This window comes from Mustelus asterias, chromosome 17, assembly GCF_964213995.1.
Source record: "Mustelus asterias chromosome 17, sMusAst1.hap1.1, whole genome shotgun sequence".
Taxonomy (NCBI): Eukaryota; Metazoa; Chordata; class Chondrichthyes; order Carcharhiniformes; family Triakidae; genus Mustelus; species Mustelus asterias.
In genome coordinates this window covers 21,139,494-21,159,659 of record NC_135817.1, presented here as the reverse complement: position 1 = coordinate 21,159,659, position 20,166 = coordinate 21,139,494, and the positions used below count along the sequence as shown (strand labels likewise).

The window sequence follows — 20,166 nt, the reverse complement described above, 5'->3', positions numbered from 1 at the left end:
ACTCTGCTCCTTGCTAGATGAGGTCAACTTCTTGGGAGGTCTTTTTCTACAGAGCTTTGCCAGGTCATTGACACTTACTTCCCTTAGGACCAGGCCTGGGTGGGATTGTTGTCGGTGCAGGCTCAATGAGTCGAATGGCCTTCTGTACTGTAGGGATTCTATGATTTTTCTTTGAAAAGGATTTAGTCTGATTTGTTTTCTCATCTTGTCTTTTCCTTTGCATTGTTTCTTTTGTGTTTTGCCCATTGTGCTGTAATTACCTCCAAAGTCTAGGGCTGGATTCATGTTACAATTCATGCCGGTGGGATTTTCCCATCCTGCTGCAGTGAACGGAGATTTTGCTGGCCAAATTCTCCAACCTCGCTGCCGTGGGAGCGTGGCGTGAACGGCAGGTAAGATCGCGCTCTAGATCTTTGCTTATGTCTTCCATCTCAGTCTACCTCCTCCACTTCCTTGTTAACAAGATTTGGGCAGCTACAAGGCCAAATAATAGAGGAAGCAAAATGACGCACATTCCTGCTGGACATTGAATTTGTTTTCAAACCAATGTGTTACATTATCCAATTTCTTGCAACATTCCATTCCATCACAAGTTCCTTGATGTTTCATTTCCAATGATAACCATAAGAGTATAAAATTTCCACAATATAAACCTATCCAGGTTATCATATCTTCCCAAATTATCAAGTTAATAAAACTTGTTTCTTCGTACTTTGCAACACCAAGTTAGAGTACAAAGATTTGATCCATACATGATTTTCCATTTCCAAAACTGACCTGATTATACATTCTCTTGTCTGTAGTCTTTTCCATAGCATTGGATAATCACTTGCTTGATATTGTTAAAAAGTCGCCCATTTAACCTGTTGTCAGGATTTCTCCATTCTTTGCTTTTTCCTTTTTGGTATTCTCTTGCTGCACCTGTACTAAATATGATAAATGTATCAGCTGTTTTTCTATGTCTATTGCTATTCTTGATTATTTTTGCTGTTCTTATTCAGCTCCAGGTACCTTTAAGTTCATGGCTTCTTTGACTTGACCCTTCTATTGTTACTTTCTATGGAACCTTCCTTTTTATGGTTCAGATTTGTTCAGAACCCAGTTCTCAGCCTACTGTTTCATTTTTCGAAGATTCCGCTGATTGGAATTTTCATGCCCTTTATTCAAAGCCAACTTTTTCTTTTATAGGAATCCTTACCTGTCTGAATATACAATTTAATCTGGTGCTTGTATATACAGTTGCAGAGTCTGTATTGTCTCACCACACTCTTATCTGTTGCCTCTTTGACTTTCCTTTGTTTCCAGTGTTTTGTGTAATTTCTTGAACTTTCTTTGTCTCCGTTATCCTTATTTTTGTTTCCTTAAATTTTATTTCAACTTTTCTGGATCATGATATCTTTCAGTTTCATTTCTCTAACCTTCATTCTACAGCTTCAGTGACTGTCAATGATCAACCTGTTTCCTTGCATTGTTCTGCAACCAATATTTTTTTTCTGCTTTATCTGTATAACTAGGGTTTTTCTTGTTTTCAGTACTTTCAAGTCCAGCCACTTTTCAAAAACTATGTAATTCTAGATCCATTCACATTTCACCTTTCAGTTTCTATATCTGCACCTTTACCGATTGATCTTGCTTGTTTTTTACCATCTGTTAACTAAAAGGTTTTTTTTTCTCTTTCAATTGTTGATTCACCTTTTCTTATAAAAGACACAGGGAGCGATCTTATGAAAAAAATTCTAAGTCCAGAACAAACTTGAAAACGGGAGAGTTCTGATCCGTTTTTTTTTGGCGAATCCAAATCTGGTATCTTATGCATTTCGAGCAGAATAAAAGTCAAAATTCGTATCTCACCTGTAGAGGATGCCCGAAAGCTGCTGATAGCAGTAGAGGGCGCAATTGCGCATTGCAGGTCTCTCTGCTCTGGGCAGCAGAGAGACCTGACACACAGTCTCTGCTGCTTTCAACTTGCCTCTGTGGCCTAAAGCAGGCCTCCGCCCCTTCTCCCCCCCCCCCCCCCCCCATTACCATGGGGGCCCAGGGCCTATCGTGAGCTGCCCAGTCCACCGCTCCCCCCCCCCCTTTGTCTTGTACTCCTTCATCCCATTTGACCTGCCAAAATGGACCACTACGCATTTATCTGGGTTGAAGTCCATCTGCCACTTCTCCGCCCAGTCTTGCATCCTATCTATGTCCCTCTGTAACTTCTGACATCCCTCCAGACTATCCACAACCCCACCAACCTTTGTGTCGTCGGCAAACTTACCAACCCTTCCCTCCACTTCCTCATCCAGGTCATTTATGAAAATGACAAACAGCAAGGGTCCCAGAACAGATCCCTGGGGCACACCACTGGTGACCGAACTCCATTTAGAAAAAGACCCATCTATACACACTCTCTGCCTCCTTTGGGCAAGCCAGTTCTGGATCCACAGGGCAGCAGCCCCTTGGATCCCATGCCCTCTCACTTTTTCTCGAAGCCTTGCATGGGGGACCTTATCTGCCCAGTTTACCAATTCGTCTATATACTTTTGAAGTTCTACACTGTCCTCTTCACAGTTTACAATACTTCCAAGTTTTGTGTCATTCGCAACCTTTGAAATTGTCCCCTGCACACCAAGATCTAGATCACTTCAATATATTAGAAAAAACAAGGGCCCCCATACTGACCTGGGAACACCCTGCAAGCCTTCTTCCAGCCCAATAAATATCCAGTGACCATTATACGCTGCTCCCTATTATTCACAGTAAGAAGTCTCACAACACCAGATTAAAGTCCAACAGGTTTATTTGGTAGCAAATGCCACTAGCTTTTGGAGCGCTGCTCCTTTGTCAGGTGAGTGGGAGATCTGTCCACTTTGCTACTGTCCCTTTTATTCTATGAGCTATAACTTTCTCACATGTTTGTTGTGTGGCAAAGTATCAAATGCATTCTGAAAATCCGTGTCCACCACATCAACTACATTACCCTCATTGACCCTTTCTGTTACCTCTCCAAAAAGCTCCAAGTTAGTTAAACATGATTCCTCTTTAGCTATCCATGCTGGCTCTTTTTAATCAACTTCAATTTTTAATGTGACTACTAATTCTATCCCAAATAATTGTTTCTAGAAGCTGCTCAGCGCTGTTGCTAAACTGACTTGTCTGTAATTGTTGGGGCTATCCTTGCAACTTGTTTTGAAGAAGCTTGGAACCCTGGGTGATGTTTTAAATATTTTATTGCACATCCTTTCTCACATTTGTGCCTAAACTGATAGAGTGTGGCACTTTTGTGAGAAATCAGGGAACCTTTTATTCATTGGAAGAAGAGAGATTTATTTGGATAAAATTTGATTATTATTGAGTTCATGTGGACACTTGCTAACTCACAGAGCCTCCCAAGGTATAGCCCCAGTTTTCCCACTGTCTCCCTGCTCCTGTGGCTTTTTAAAGCTTGATTATCTTCAGATTTCTTGAAGCAAAATTGTATTTGGCAACATTTTCCAGGAAATGTGCGATTGAATAGATAAGGGAATGTAGTATCAATGAAGACTACAAGATGTATCACAGGAATCTTGTTGGAAAACATCAGACATTATAAGAGGAAATATAGTTACATAGAAAGAAAGCTGGCTTCATGAGTTAGGATCACTGGGTGATGCTTAGATTGGAAATGGATTGCATGCTGTATACCCCAGATACCAGTATTTGATTTGAGTTTTGATTTGATTTATTACTGTCACATATATTAACATACAGTGAAAGGTATTGTTTCTTGCGCGCTATACAGACAAAACATACCATTCATAAAGAAGGAAACAAGAGAGTGCAGAATGTAGTGTTACAGTCATAGCTAGAGAAAGATCAACTTAATGCAAGGTAAATCCATTCAAAAGTCTGACAGCAGCAGGGAAGAAGCTGTTCTTGAATCGGTTGGTACGTGATCTCAAACTTTTGTATCTTTATCCCGAAGAAAGAAAGTGGAAGAGAGAATGTCTGGGGTGCGTGGGGTCCTTAATTATGCTGGCTGCTTTGCCGAGGTAGCGGGAAGTGTAGACAGAGTCAATGGATGGGTGGCTGGTTTGCGTGATGGATTGGGCTACATTCACGATCTTTTGTAGTTCCTTGTGGTCTTGGGCAGAGCAGGAGCCATACCAAGCTGTGATACAACCAGAAAGAATGCTTTCTCTGGTGCATCTGTAAACGTTGGTGAGAGTCATAGCTGACATGCCAAATTTCCTTAGTCTTCTGATAAAATAGAGGCGTTGGTGGGCTTTCTTAACTATAGTGTCGGCATGGGGGGACCAGGACAGATTGTTGGGTGATCTGGACACCTAAAAACTTGAAGCTCTCGACCCTTTCTACTTCATCCCCGTTGATGTAGACAGGGACATGTTCTCCTTTATGCTTCCTGAAGTTGATGACAATCTCCTTCGTTTTGTTGACATTAAGGGAGAGACTATTGTTGCCGCACGAGTTCACCAAATTCTCTATCTCATTCCTGTACTCTGTCTCGTCATTATTTGAGATCCGACCCACTATGGTGTTGTCGTCAGCAAACTTGAAAATCGAATTGGAGGGGAATTTGGCCACACAGCATAGGTGCATAAGGAGTATAGTAGTGGGCTGAGAACACAGCCTTGTGGGGCACCGGCGTTGAGGATGATCATGGAGGAGGTGTTGTTGCCTATCCCTACTAATTGGGTCTGTGAGTTAGGAAGTTCAGGATCCAGTCGCAGAGGGAGGTGCCCAGGCCACGGAGTTTGGAGATGAGTTTCGTGGGAATAATAGTGTTGAAGGCTGAGCTGTAGTCGATAAATAGGAGTCCTTGTTATCTACGTGTTCCAGGGTTGGTTGCAGGGCCAGGGAAATGGTGTCTGCTGTGGACCTGTTGCGGTGGAGGCAAACTGTAGTGGATCCAGGTAGTCCGGGAGGCTGGAATTGATTCGTGCCATGACTAACCTTTCGAAGCACTTCATAATGATTGGTATTCGCTAATTTCAACTTGGCATGGAATGTGTAATATCAAAATTTGCCGATAGCATAAAAGTGTGGCAAGATAGCATACTTGATCATTGCCCTACCAAATATTTTAAATGCTGCTGGATGGAATATTTAAAAGTTTGATTAAATAACTTAATCAGCTGCACTGATCTTGAATGAAATGTTCTTTTATGACTCTTAACACATTTGTTCTGACAGATTCAAAATTGTCTGGTTTCTATGTACATTGATAAATTGTTATTGTAATTCATTATGTGCATTACAGAACGTGCCATAAAAAAAAAAATTCTCTTCACTGCAATAAGCTCAGCATAAGAGATTGGGAAGTGTTAGGTAATATCACAATCTGTCGGATGGCACAGTGGTTAGCACAGCTGCCTCAACTGATTACTGGCTTGGGTCACTGTCTATGTGGAGTCAACATGTTCTCCCTGTGTCTCTGTGAGTTTCTTCCGGGTGCCCTAGTTTCCTCCCACGGTCCGAAAGACGTGCTGGTTAGATGCATTGGCCATGCAAAATTCTCCTTCAGTGAACCCGAACAGGCGTCGGAATGTGGCAACTAGGAGATTTTCACAGTAACTTCATTGCAGTGTTAATGTAAGCCTACATGTGACACTAAAATAAATAAACTTTATAATTTTTCCATTATTACATATTGCATTGCCATGCATCTTGAACACCCGTAAAGTGACTTAATTTTTATAACTCTAAATGGTTTTTAGAGTTTATTTTTAAATCCACAAAGATATACAGTCTTTGCTTGGCTACAACAGAAGATATGCTGCATTAATTTTGATATTTGATATGACTTTTTGCTATTTGAATAATTTCTGCATTTTGTTTGCAGATGGAGCAGTCCTTATCTGATGGAAAGCATAACAGACCACCAATCAAAGACTCAAACAGGGATAATGCACTGTCATTCCACAGCCACCAACATCAGATTGAGGTTAGAGTTATTTTTTAATTCCTTTACATGCCTGTTTACAGGCATGCTTTTAATTGATGAACTTCAATTGTTCACTTCCTAAGACTTGACAAATTTCAATTAAACTATTTTTTCCAGCTTTCTCACTTATAGCATCAGAAAAACTTATTGCATGTTTCATGGTGAAATAATATATCCTTAAAAAAAGGTTAATATGCTCTAACTTATGTGAACAATGCTGGGGTTCCCAAACAGAATCCCACATACACGTATTCATCCCCCCCCCCACCCCCCCAATCTCCAAACATACACACACACACGCACATCACAGACACTCACATCACAGACACACACTTATGCCCCACACACACCCGTACACACATGTACACACGGGAGAATGTGTGAGGGTGGGAAATGTGTGTGTGGGGGGGGGGGGGGGGGGGGTGTGCATGTGTGGGGGTGAGTGTATGTGTGGGGTGGGTGAATGTGTGTGGGAGGTGTGTGTGTGGGAGGTGTGTGTGTGGGATGAGTGTGTGTGTAACTATGTGTGGGATGAGTGTGTGTGTAACTATGTATGGGATGGGTGTATGTGTAACTGTATGTGTGGGATGGGTGTGTGACTGTATGTATGGGAGGTATGTGTGTGACTGTATGTGTGGGAGATGTGTGTGACTGTGTGTGTGACTGTGTGGGAGGTGTGCGTGTGTGTGAGACTGTGTAGGATGGGCGTGTGCGTGACTGTGGGAGGTATGATGTGAGACTATGTGTTGTGGGGGTGTGTGACTGTGCATGTGGGGTGTGTGTGCGTTTGCACATTCTCCTCGTGTCTGTGTGGGTTTCCTCCGGGTGCTCCGGTTTCCTCCCACAGTCCAATGATGTGCAGGTTCGGTGGATGGCCATGCTAAATTGCCCCTTGGTGCCAGATGAATTAGTGGGGTAAATATGTGGGGTTATGGGGATAGGACATGGGTGGGTTTGTTTTGGTGCAGACTCGATGGGTCAAATGGCCTCCTTCTGCATTTTGGGATTCTATGTTTGTGTATGTGTGGTGGGGGGGTGTGTGACTGTGCGTGTGGGGGGTGAGCGTGTGCATGTGTGTGTATGTGTGTGGGGGGTGTGTGTGTGTACCCCACTGCCGCTGTGTGACTGCAGAGGGAGGGTCCTGCAAGGGGGCTTGGGCTGGGGGCAAGAGGTTGACCTCGGGACTGTCCCCTGGGATGGGGGTCTGGTGGCCAGACTATCCCTTCGAGCCCTGAGAAACCTGAAGATCACTCTTGGCACGATGATTTCAGGTAGCTCTCTGATCAAACACTTTATTCTTGTATGTGTACTGTGAAAACTTTGAAGTGGCCTGCTCAATTTAGTCTCTATGCTCTCTGGACACCTAGAAGGCTCCCAAATCACAGTAACACACCTTTCTGCAGGAGGGATTTCCCTTTCTCTCTCTAAGAAGCTGCAGACTAAGAAGACTCCTTTGAAGTACTCTGACTCACAGGAGACCTTACTTCTACTCAGACCCATTCTTTTAACGCTGCAGTTTTAAGTCTCTGAGCCTTCCTAGAAACCTCAGAGCCTTTGTCAGCCTCTGCTGTCCTTTGAAATCCATTGCCAGCCTTTGAAAACCGTTTTATTTCACGGTCCAGAACCTTTAACTAGCCTTTGATTGACAGCTTAATGGTTTTTACACAGCATGCTTGAGGCTTGTTTATTTCTTTCCCTTCAAGGTTGAATGCAACTGAAATACCCCCATTGCACCTAACTGCGATGTTTATAAACATCCTGGTTCTGCTTGAGAACTGCAGGCAACCTCAAAGCAGTTAAGTGCTGTTGTGTAAAAGCTGAGACCCCCATCCCAGAGGTGAGTCCCGGGGCCAACTCCTTGTCCCCTACCCAAGCGCCGTCCCCCCATCATCCCCAGGTCTCTTGGGGGACCATCGCTCTGCAGCCTGGCAGTGGCAAAGGAGCACATGGGCACTGCACCTACCTCCTTGACCCCTCTTCAGGTCTATCACACCAGGTCCATGAATGTTAGGACCATCACCAAAGTCCACCCAGTGCAATTCCTGCTTTGCCCATCCCTAATTGCCCTTGAACTGTCTAGCTTGCTAGGTCATTTGAGAGGGCATTTAATAATCAACTACATCTAAAGTTGCATATAGAATGGCAGATTTTCTTCCCTGAAGGACATTAGTGAATCAGGTGGGTTTTTACAACAATTGATGATAGTTGTCATGGTCACTATTACTGAGACTAGCTTTATATTTCAGATTTGTTAATTTGATTTAAATTTCACCAGCTTTGAACCCATGTCCCCAGAGTATTAGCCTGGGTCTCTGGATTACTAGTTCAGTGATATTACCACTACACCATCATCCCCTCCCAGTGTATGCCTGGGTGTATTCATGCAGGCTACAGTTTAAGTGAATAATTCCTGAAGTCTGATACAATCTTTGAATGAGAATTAGTGCTTAAAAAGCCTGAAATGTAATATTCAAAGTATTTTACTTATAATTGTTTTCCTGTTGTATTTTCAAGAGATTGCCCCATGCTGCTTGAAATTCTACTGAGCATTTCATTCAGATTCTGATCTAATACATTATTTACCAAACAGGTATGCAAGAAATAAGGTTATTCTACTATGTTTACTTTTTAGCCTGGAGGATATCATGACATACACTTAGAAGATGGTATATCCACAAAAGAAAATAAATATGTATTTTCTGATACAGTGCCCAGGGATAGACGAGTACGAAGTTATTATGAAGGTAAGTGGGAGTTCATTTATCAGTGGACATTGATCGAGTGCAATGTAGTAGTACGGATATTTAATAATGTTATTGTTTGTACAGACTATTCTTCATTGGAGGGGACATTTAGTGAGAGAGGCCCAATTAATGTATCAATGACGAGTAGCACGAAGTCAAAGCATTCCAAACGACAGACTGCTTTTGATCTTTGGTAAGTAAGCAGTTATCTTTTACCTAGTTTCTATGTTTGCTAATATAATAATTTTGAAAGAAGCTTGCATGCTAGCAAAAATAAATGTGGAGCAGATTTGTGCAGGCATTGGAAGAAAAAACTTTTTAAGTAGACTTTAAGTAATATGTGCACAGTGAATATAGAATTTAGTTATGTGCTGTTGTGCATTTTCATGTGTGGAATTACCAACAGGAATCAAACATCTTCCTACACCCAAATGCTTTATAAATGCACCTTGGGATAAAAGGGGTTGTGTTAAAATTTAATCTTGACTTTCATCTTTAAATGCATGTCAAAGAAGATTTTGGATAATATAAAACAAAAGGAGCAGTTATAATGTTTTGAAAATTAAGTTTGTTTTTTGGGTAAAAAAAAACTTAGCAGATTGTATTCTGAGAACACTAAAACCCATCGGGACTGTATTTAATGATAGTAATTTGTAACATTGTTCTAATAAATTACATATGCAATCTTTGACATGTATTCAATTTTGCACCAATGTGGTGTTCCTATCATTTTGATTTATGTGTGAAGATGTCAACTATCTGGTGAAAATTTGATTTTATATATTTAGTTTTCACTGAAAAATATAGAAATATATTTGTTAATTACACAAAATAATTTCATGCATGGTGTTTTTTGTGCTTTTTATACAACTGTGATATAGATAAAGTTCTCATTCTACTTAGTATAATTCAATAAAATATGTTACTTTGTTTTTTTAACTAATATAGAATTTTAAATTTTTAACATTTTGCATCCATAGTAAAACTGAATAGGAAAATATAATGAAACTTACTTTAAGTTTGAAAGTTTAATTGAATTACGTAAAAATGTATTTTTTTTAAATTACTGCAAATTTACGTATTTAAAATATCATTTGTGCAATTGTAAAATATTAGCAATCAGAATGTTTGTGATTTTATTCTCTTTGCAGTTTCCATTTGTTTAAATGATAGAAGGAAGGGAAAGGAGATGGGTAATTCTATTAATGAAGAATGAGATCAGTGCAACAGTGAGAAATAATCTTGGTTTGGAAGATTAAATCGCAGAATCATTTTGGTTGGAGATAAGAAATAGCTAGGGGAAGAAGGCACTGGTGGGAATAGTTTATAGGCCCCCATCAGGAACTACACTTTATGACAGAAAATGTATCAATAAATAATAGCAACTTCTGAGAAAAGAACTGCAATAATTCTGGGCAATTTTAATCTTCATGTAGATTGGAAAAGTCACATTGGCAAAGGTAGCCTTGAAGATAAATTCATAGACTGTATTCTGGACAGTTCTTCGAACACTACATTCTGTAACTAACCGGGTTCAGGTTATTTTATATCTTATAATTTGTAATGAGACAGGATTAATGATCTCATAGTAAAGGATCCTCCAGGCAAAAGGATTATAACTTGATGGAATTTCACTTCTATTTGAGGGTGAGAAACTTGTGTCTGAAATTAAAGCTGGAATTTTCCAGCTGTGGCAGGGCTGGTGAACCATTGAAATCTCTGTTCACAATGGCGGGACCAGAAGATCCCGCCAGTGTGAAGGGCTGCAAAATTCCAACTTAAGTGTCTCAAACTTGAAAAAAGGCAATCACAAAGGTATGAAGACAGAGTTGGCGACATTGGACCGGGGAAACAGGTTAAAAGGTAAGATGGTAGATCAGCAGTGACACACGTTTAAGGAGATATTTCATTATTCTCAACAAAGGTCTGTTCCATTGAGAAAGAAAGACTTGGGAAAAGGATGCATCATCCACAATCCATGGCTAACTAAAGAAGATAAGAATGGTTTCTAATTGAAAGAAACGTGTACAATGCTGTGAAGGTTAGTGGTGGCCAGAAGATTGGGAAATTTTAGAAACCAGCAAAGGATGACTTAAAAAAAAGGAAAAGTTGGAATATGAGTAAACTAGCAAAAATGATAAATAATAAGAACTTCTAGTATAAAAAAGAGGGTAACTAAAATAAAGTAACTAAAGTTGGTCCCTTAGGGTATGAAATTACAGAATTAATAATGGGAAACCAGGAACTTGCAGAGACTTTGAACAAGTATTTTGTATTTGTCTTCACAGTAGGGGACACACAAAGCATCCCAAGAATAGTAGAAAATCGAGGGAAAAAAGGAGAAAGGGACTTAAAACAGTCATGATTGGTAGAGAAAATGTAGTTGGAAAACTAATGAGGCTAAGGACTGACAAGTTCCCTGGACCATCTGGTTTGCATCCTAAGATCTTAAAAGAAGTGACTGCAGAAACAGTGGATGCATTGGTTGTAATCTTCTGAAATTCTTAGATCCTTGAAAGGTTCCAGCAGATAGGAAGACCACAAATCTAATACCTGTAGCCAAGAAAGGAAGGAGCCAGAAATCATGAATCTGTTGGCCAGTTAGCCTGACATTTGTCACTGGGAAAATGCTGCAATACATCATTAAGGAAATAGTTGCAGAATATTTAGAAAATCACAAAATTGATCGGATTCAGGGGAGATGATGGCAGAGTTACTGGCTTAGTAATTCAGAGGCCCAGGATAATACACTGGGAACAGCGGTTCAAATCCCACCACGGCAGCTGGCGAGATTCAATTGATTAATTAATCTGGAATTCAAGACCAGTCCTAGTAATGGGACCATGATACTGTCACTGATAGTCGTAAAAACTTTTCTGGTTCACTAATGTCCTTTAGGGAAGGAAAGTTGCCATTCTTATCTGGTCTGCCCAAGGTAAGACTCCAGACTCACAGCTATGTGGTTGATTTTAAATGCCTTCTGAAATGATCTAATAAGACACTCAGTTGCAACAAATGACCAAAAGTCAGAAAGGAATGAAACCGGGCAGACCACCTGAAATTAACCAGAACCGACAGTGGCACACTAGGCCCTATTGACCATGGACCTCTTTATTAATTTCTGGACGCTTGTGTGAAAATTGGAAGAGCTGCTCCACAGACTTAATTAAGCAACAGCCTGACATAGTCATACTCACGGAATCATACGTTGTAGACAATGTCCCAGACACCACCATTACCATCCCTCAGTATTTCCTGTCCTATCAGCTGGACAGACCCAGCAGAGGTGGTGGCACATTATACCAATGAGAGGGAGTTGCCCTGGGAGTCCTCAACATTAACTCTGGACCCCATGAAGTCTCATGGCAGCTCCTGATGATTACCACCTACTGATCCCTCAGCTAATGAATCAGTACTCCTTCGTATTGAACTCCAATTGGAAGAAACACTGAGGGTGGCAAGAGCACAGAATGTACTCTGGATGAGACTTTAGTGTCCATCATCAAGTGTAGTTCCGTAGCACGGAGTTACATCCTACCACCCCGCAGCTGATGCACCAGCACTCTTACATGTTTAACATAATTGGAAGAAGCAATGAGGGTGGCAAGAGCACAGAATGTACTCTGGTGAGACTTTGTGTTACTGAGCCACACTTGATGGACACTGAAGTCTCACCCAGAATACATTCTGTGCTGTTACTACCCTCGGTGCTTCTTCCATTTGGAATTTAACATGGAGGAGTATTGATTCGTAAGCTGAGTGGGTTGGTAGTTTTTTTTTTATTCATTCATGGTATGCTGGTATTGCTGGCTAAGTCAGCATTTATTGTCCACCCTTAATTGCCTGGTGGTGAGCTGCCTCCTTGAAGTACTGCAGTCCATTTGTTATGTAGGTGCACCCAAACTGCTGTTAGGGAGGGAGTTCCAGGATTTTGACCCAGTGACAGTGAAAGAACAGTGATATATTCCCAAGTCAAGATGGTGTATGGCTTGGAGATGAACTTCCAGGTGGTGGTGTTCCCATGTATCTACTGCTCTTGTCCTAGATTGTAGTGGTTGTGGGTTTGGAAGGTGCTGTTGGTGAGTTCCTGTTTTCCTTTATCATGTTTGACTTGGTCTCATGAGATTTCGTGGGGTCTGGAATTAATGTTGATGACTGTCAAAGCAACTCCCTCTTGACTGTGGCACCACCTTTACTGGGTTGGTCCTGCCGGTGGAATAGGACATACCCAGAGTTGGTGATGGTGGTGTCTGGGATATAATCCTATTCACAGAATCATACCTTACAGGTTATGTTAGGCTGGTGCTTAAGAGATTGAGCAAATGAGGTATGAAGTCAGTTGCTTGGAATATTGACACCAAACACTAAATTCTCTTTTTGAAGTTAGTCAGCTTTATTTTAATTTTGCAGAGGTAGCAATTTAGAAATTGACAGTGTTGGTGTAGGCATCTTAAACAGAAGTTGATCCAATTTATGTCATTCTATTCATTTCCCAATCTTAGCCACAGTTAGTAGATTTCACACTATGTTCTGAAATGGGGGGGGAGGGGGTAACAGTTCAGTTTTGTATATATTACAAAATATATATATGGGATAGTTTTTGAGGAAATAAGATGCTAGATTTTTTTTAAATTTAGCCTTGAATTATTTGTTGAATTATGTCTCCCACATTGACACATTGCCAGTGAAGCATAACATTTGTGTGTTATACTGAGTATTTTCCTTTTGATTAGTGTTTTGTTCAATGTAATATTTGAAGGCAATTAAGAGCTACTGCTTGTTATGCTGTTAATCTCAATATCAGAAATTATGTAAGAAAAGGAGGCACTTTGCGTACATGCACTAAATTGAGACAAATTGCAAAATGTAATTATTTCAATTCATAGATGTTGATGGTGCAGAAAGAGGCCGTTCGGCCCATTGTGTCCACGCCAGTCAACAAAGATCTGACTATATTAATCCCATTTTCCAGCATTTGGCCCATAGCCTTGGAGATTATGGCAGTGCAAGCGAATATCTAAATACTTCTTAAATGTTATGAGAGTTTCTGACTCAACCACCCTTTCAGACAGTGAATTCCAGATTCCCACCACCTTTTCGGTGAAAATGTTTTTCTCAACTTCCCTCTTAGCCTTCTACGTCTTACCATAAATCTATGCCCCTTGGTTTTGACCTCTCTGCTAATGGAAAAAGTGCCTTCCTATCTAAGCCCTTTCTAATCTTGTACGCCACTATAAGATTTCCTCTCAACCTTTGTTGTCTGAGAAAAGAGCTCGAGTCAGCCCAATATTTACTCATTGCACACACTCTCCAGCCCAGGCAGCACCCTGGTAAACCTCCTTTGCACCCTCTCCAGTATGATCACGTTCTTCCTGTAATGTGGTGACCAGAACTCCAGCCCTTAACATGGGGACCTGGATGGGGTGCAGGTCCTGGGTCCGGTGCTCTTGAAGACATTGCATGAGATGACTGCAAACATTATCAAAGTTATAGATGACAAACTCGGTAGTTTGACACAGAACATTAATGCTCACTTGGATGAACAGAAGAATACCCGCAAGAGACTCAGTGAGGCGGAAGATAGAATCCTTAATTCAAAAGTCCACTTCTTCAGTTGAGGCTCAGCTGCAATCCTTAAAGAATCAGCTGCATGGTATGTCAGATATCCAGACGGATCTGGAAAATCAAGGCCAGAGGTAGAAAACCTGTGAGATCGGTTTTCCAGAGGGTTCTGAAGGCAGACTCCCAGTTAGATTTTTTGAAGGCTGGCTACCATGTTTTTTTAACCTCGAAATGAAAGCAGGATGGATCAAACTTGAAGAGGTGCATCATATCCTATCCTCGAGGCACAGGGACAACCAACATCCATGACTCTTATTATGCATTCTGATAGCTTCAGGACTGCTGGAGAGTTTTGGAGGCTATAAAGGGTGGTGAGACTTGGCTCTACGATGGGGCAAAAGTCTCCTCCTTCCAGGCCAACTTGGCAGCAGTGTAGCAAAAACGCAAAGGCTTTGTGGTCAGGAAGCGTTTGAAGGCTTTTGGAATTCAGCATGCCCTGCACTATCCTGCTGTCCTGAGGGTCATCTTTCACATTCAAAAGCTGTGGCTTTTTTAGAATCCGTGAAAGGCAATGATTCGGAATCTCAATTCGCAGGCAGCTCCTTGTTAATCCTGGACTATGCCCACTGTGATTATTTCCTCATGTTGATCTATACTGTGCTTTTTCAGATGACGGGGCAATCCTTTGACTGAGCCATGAGGTGCATTTCACTGACTATTCTGTTTAATATCAAATTCTGCATTTCTTTGGTAATTGTTGAATATATCCCCTGTAATTGCATCTCTTAATTGATCCTGTTACAATATTTATCACATTGATCGCTACAGGGGAGGTCCCAGAGGATTGGAGAATAGCCAATGTTGTTCCTTTGTTTAAGAAGGGTAGCAAAAATAATCCAGGTAATTACAGGCCGGTGAGCCTTACATCAGTGGTAGGAAAATTATTGGAGAGGATTCTTCGAGACAGGATTTATTCCCACTTGGAAATAAGTGGACATATTAGTGAGAGGCAACATGGTTTTGTGAAGGGGATGTCATGTCTCACGAACTTGATCGAGTTTTTCGAGGAAGTGACGAAGATGATTGATGAGGGTAGGGCAGTAGATGTTGTCTACATGGACTTCAGTAAGGCCTTTGACAAGGTCCCTCATGGCAGACTGGTGCAGAAGGTGAAGTTGCATGGGATCAGAGGTGAGCTGGCAAAGTGGATACAAAACTGGCTCGGTCAAAGAAGGTAGTAAGAAGTTTAACAACAGCAGGTTAAAGTCCAATGGTTGGACTTTAAGGTTGGACTTTAACCTGGTGTTGTTAAACTTCTTACTGTGTTTACCCCAGTCCAACGCCGGCATCTCCGCATCATGACTACCGTCGGTCAAGGAAGACAGAGGGTAGCAGTGGAAGGGTGCGTTTCTGAATGGAGGGCTGTGACAAGTGGTGTTCCTCAGGGATCAGCGCTGGGACCTTTGCTGTTTGTAATATATATAAATGATTTGGAGGAAAATGTAACTGGATTGATTAGTAAGTTTGCGGACGACACAAAGGTTGGTGGATTTGCGGATAGCGATGAGGACCATCAAAGGATACAGCAGGATATATATCACTTGGAGACTTGGGCGGAGAGATGGCAGATGGAGTTTAATCCGGACAAATGTGAGGTAATGCATTTTGGAAGGTCTAATACAGATAGGAAATATACAGTAAATAGCAGAACCCTTAAGAGTATTGATAGGCAAAGGGATCTGGGTGTACAGGTACACAGGTCACTGAAAGTGGCAATGCAGGTGGAGAAGGTAGTCAAGAAGGCATATGGCATGCTTGCCTTCATCAGCCGGGGTATTGAGTTTAAAAATTGGCAAGTCATGTTTTCGCTTTCTAGAACCTTAGTGAGGCCGCACTTGGAATATAGTGTTCACTTCTGGTCGCCACACTACCAGAAGGATGTGGAGGCTTTGGAGAGGGTACAGAAAAGATTTAGCAGGTATGGAGGGCATTAGCTATGAGGAGAGGTTGGAGAAACTTGGTTTGTTCTCACTAGAGCGATGGAGGTTGAGGGGAGACCTGATAGAAGTCTACAAGATTATGAGAGGCATGGGCAGAGTGGATAGTCAGAATCTTTTTCCCAGAGTGGAAGAGTCAATTACTAGGGGGCATGGGTTTAAGGTGCGAGGGGCAAGTTTTAAAAGATATGTACGAGGCAGATTTTTTACACAGAGAGTGGTGGGTGCCTGGAACCCGTTGCCGGGGGAGATAGTGGAAGCGGATATGGTAATGACATTTAAGGGGCGTCTTGACAAGTACATGAATGAGATGGGAATAGAGGGATATGGTCCCTAGAAGGGTGGGGGGGTTTTAGTTAAGTCAGGCAGCATGGTCGGCGCAGGCTTGGAGGGCCGAAGGGCCTGTTCCTGTGCCGTAATTTTCTTTGTTCTTTGATAGGGCAATCCTATGAGTCCCACTATGCAAGTGTGAGGTTATTCACTTTGGACCATAAAAGAATAGATCTGAGTACTTTCTAGATGGTATGAGGTTGAATACAGTACATGTTCATAGAGACTTGGGGGTTCATGTACATTGGTCTTTAAAATGTCATGTACAGAACCAGAAAATAATCAAGAAGGCTAATGGAATGCTCGGCTTTATATCGAGAGGACTCGAGTATAGGAATGCAGAAGTAATGCTGCAGCTATACAAAGCCCTGGTTGGACCCCACTTGGAGTACAGTGAGCAGATCGGGGCACCGCATAGGAAGGATATATTGGCCTTGGAGGGAGTGCCGCATAGGTTTACAAGAATGGTACCTGGACTTCAGGGGTTTAATTATGAACAGAGATTATACAAATTAGACCTGTTTTCTCAGAATTTAGAGATCTGATTGAAGTTGTCAAGATATTAACAGGATAGGACAGGGTAGATAAAGATAAACTATTTCCACTGGTTGGAAATTCTAGAACTAGTGGACATAGTCTAAAGATTAGGGCCAGACCGTTCCGGAGAGATGCGAGGAAGCACCGTTATCTTTTGAGCAGCTGTGTCAACGGTTTGATATTCTGAAATACTACTTTTTTAGATACTTGCAATTTAGAGACTTTATCCTTAATAAGACAACTGTTTTTGATGCTAAGGAGCTGGATGAACTTTGGATCATTTGAGAGGCAGAGGTGGCCATAGATAGAAGCTTCAGGGATGTAGTTACTCCGAAGAGTGAAGTTAGATGGGTGACGGTGAGAGGGGCTGGGAGGAAGCAGTCAGTACAGGGATCCCCTGTGGTCGTTCCCCTCGGCAACAAGTATTCCGCTTTGGATACGGTTGAGGGGGACGACCTACCAGTGGTAAGCCACAGTGACCGGATCTCCAGCACTGAGTCCATCTCTGTGGCTCAGAAGGGAAGGGAGGAGAGCAATAGTTATTGGGGACTCGATAGTTAGAGGGACAGATAGGAGGTTCTGTGGCAGCGAAAGAGACTCACAGATGGTATGTTGCTTCCCGGGTGCCAGGGTCCGTGACGTCTTGGACCGTGTTTTCAGGATCCTTAAGGAGGAAGGGGAACAGTCACAAGTCGTGGTACACATCGGTACCAACGACATAGGTAAGAGAAGGGACGGGGATTTAAAACAGGAATTTAGGGAGCTAGGGTGGAAGCTGAGAGCCAGGACAAACCATGTTGTCATCTCTGGTTTGTTGCCGGTGCCACGTGCTAGCGAGTTGAGGAACAGGGAGAGAGTGCAGATAAACACGTGGCTGCAGGGATGGTGTAGGAGGGAATGTTTCAGTTACATGGATAATTGGAGCACATTCTGGGGAAGGTGGGACCTGTACCAACAGGACGGTTTGCACCTGAACCAGAGGGGCACCAATATCCTGGGAGGGAAATTTGCTACGGCTCTTCGGGGGGGTTTAAACTAATTTGTCAGGGGGATGGGGAAACGAGCTGTCGTCCAGAAGCCAGTGTTGAGTGTAGTGAGGTACTGAGGAGGGTATCAAGGTCACAGGAGTGTACCGGCAGACAGGAAGGTGGGTTGAAGTGTGTCTACTTCAATGCAAGGAGCATCTGGAATAAGGTAGGTGAACTTGGAGCGTGGATTGGTACTTGGGACTACGATGTTGTGGCCATTACGGAGACATGGTTAGAACAGGGACAGGAATGGTTGTTGGAAGTTCCGGGGTATAGATGTTTCAGTAAGAGTAGGGAAGGTGGTAAAAGAGGTGGAGGAGTAGCATTGTTAATCAAGGATAGTTTAACGGCTGCAGAAAGGCAGTTCAAGGGGGATCTGCCTACTGAGGTAATATGGGCTGAAGTTAGAAATAGGAAAGGAGCGATCACGTTGTTAGGAGTTTTCTATAGGCCCCAAATAGTAATAGAGATGTGGAGGAAGAAATTGCAAAGCAGATTATGGATAGGTGTGGAGGTCACAGGGTAGTTTCATGGGTGACTTTAACTTTCCAAATATTGATTGGAACCTTTATAGGTCGAATAGTTCGGATGGGGCAGTTTTTGTACAGTGTGTGCAGGAGGGTTTCCTGACACAATATGTGGATAGGCCGACAAGAGGTGGGGCCACATTGGACTTGGTACTGGGTAATGAACCGGGCCAAGTGTTAGATTTGTTTGTGGGAGAGCACTTTGGAGATAGTGACCACAATTCGGTGTCTTTCATTATTGCAATGGAGAGGGATAGGGCCATACGGCAGGGCAAGGTTTATAATTGGGGGAGGGGTAATTATGACACGATTAGGCAGGAATTAGGGAGCATAAGTTGGGAACAGAAACTGTCAGGGGAAGGCACAAATGAAAAGTGGAGCTTGTTCAAGGAACAAATACTGAGTGTCCTTGATAGGTATGCCCCTGTCTGGCAGGGAGGAAATGGCCGAGTGAGGGAACCATGGTTCACAAAAGAGGTTGAATGTCTTGTCAAGAGGAAAAAGGAAGCGTATGTAAGGATGAGAAAACAAGGTTCAGTTGGGTGGCTTGAGGGGTACAAGGTGTCAAGGAATGAGCTAAAAAAAGGGCTTAGGAGAGCTAGGAGCGAGCATGAGAAGTCCTTGGCGGGTCGGATCAAGGAAAACCCCAAGGCTTTTTACTCTTATGTGAGAAATAAAAGAATGACCAGGGTGAGGTTAGGGCCGGTCAAGGACAGTAGTGGGAACTTGTGCGTGGAGTCAGGAGAGATAGGAGAGGCAATGAATGAATACTTCAGTGTTCACCAAGGAGAGGGGCCATGTTTTTGAGGATGAGTGTGAGATATAGGCTGGAGGAGATAGATGTTCTGAGGGAAGATGTATTAGCAATTTTGAAAAACCTGAGGGTCGATAAGTCCCCTGGGCCAGATGGGATAGATCCTAGGATTCTTTGGGAGGCAAGGGATGAGATTGCAGAGCCTTTGGCTTTGATCTTTGGATCCTCACTGTCCACGGGGATAGTGCCAGAGGACTGGAGAGTGGCGAATGTTGTTCCTCTGTTCAAGAAAGGAAATAGGAATGACCCTGGCAATTATAGGCCGGTTAGTCTTACTTCGGTAGTCGGTAAGTTAATGGAAAAGGCCCTGAGGGATAGGATTTATGACCATTTGGAAAGATGCAGCTTAATCCGGGATAGTCAACGCGGATTCGTGAAGGGGAAGTCTTGCCTCACAAATTTGATTGAATTCTTTGAGGAGTTAACTAAGTGTGTAGATGAAGGTAGAGCAGTTGATGTCGTATGCATGGATTTTAGTAAGGCGTTTGATAACGTTCCCCATGGTCGGCTCATGAAGAATGTAAGGAGGTGTGGGATAGCGGGAAATTTGGCCAATTGGATAAGTAACTGGCTATCTCATAGAAGACAGGGGGTGGTGGTGGATGGAAAATTTTCAGACTGGAGACCAGTTACCAGCGGTGTACCACAGGGATCAGTGCTGGGTCCTCTGCTATTTGTGATTTTTATCAATGACTTGG

The 20,166-nt window shown here is 42.4% G+C and overlaps 1 protein-coding gene across 3 annotated transcripts in view; it reads left to right on the top strand.

Moving 5' to 3' along the window:
* The window catches only part of LOC144506360 (cyclin-dependent kinase-like 5), a 206,086-nt gene that overhangs the window by 147,645 nt on the left and 38,275 nt on the right, over positions 1-20,166 (top strand). For all 3 annotated transcript variants that reach the window (XM_078232370.1, XM_078232368.1, XM_078232369.1), the window contains exons 13-15: positions 5,828-5,929; positions 8,562-8,673; positions 8,758-8,866. In XM_078232370.1, the coding sequence (XP_078088496.1) occupies positions 5,828-5,929; positions 8,562-8,673; positions 8,758-8,866 (323 nt within the window). The remainder of the gene's footprint in view (positions 1-5,827; positions 5,930-8,561; positions 8,674-8,757; positions 8,867-20,166) is intronic.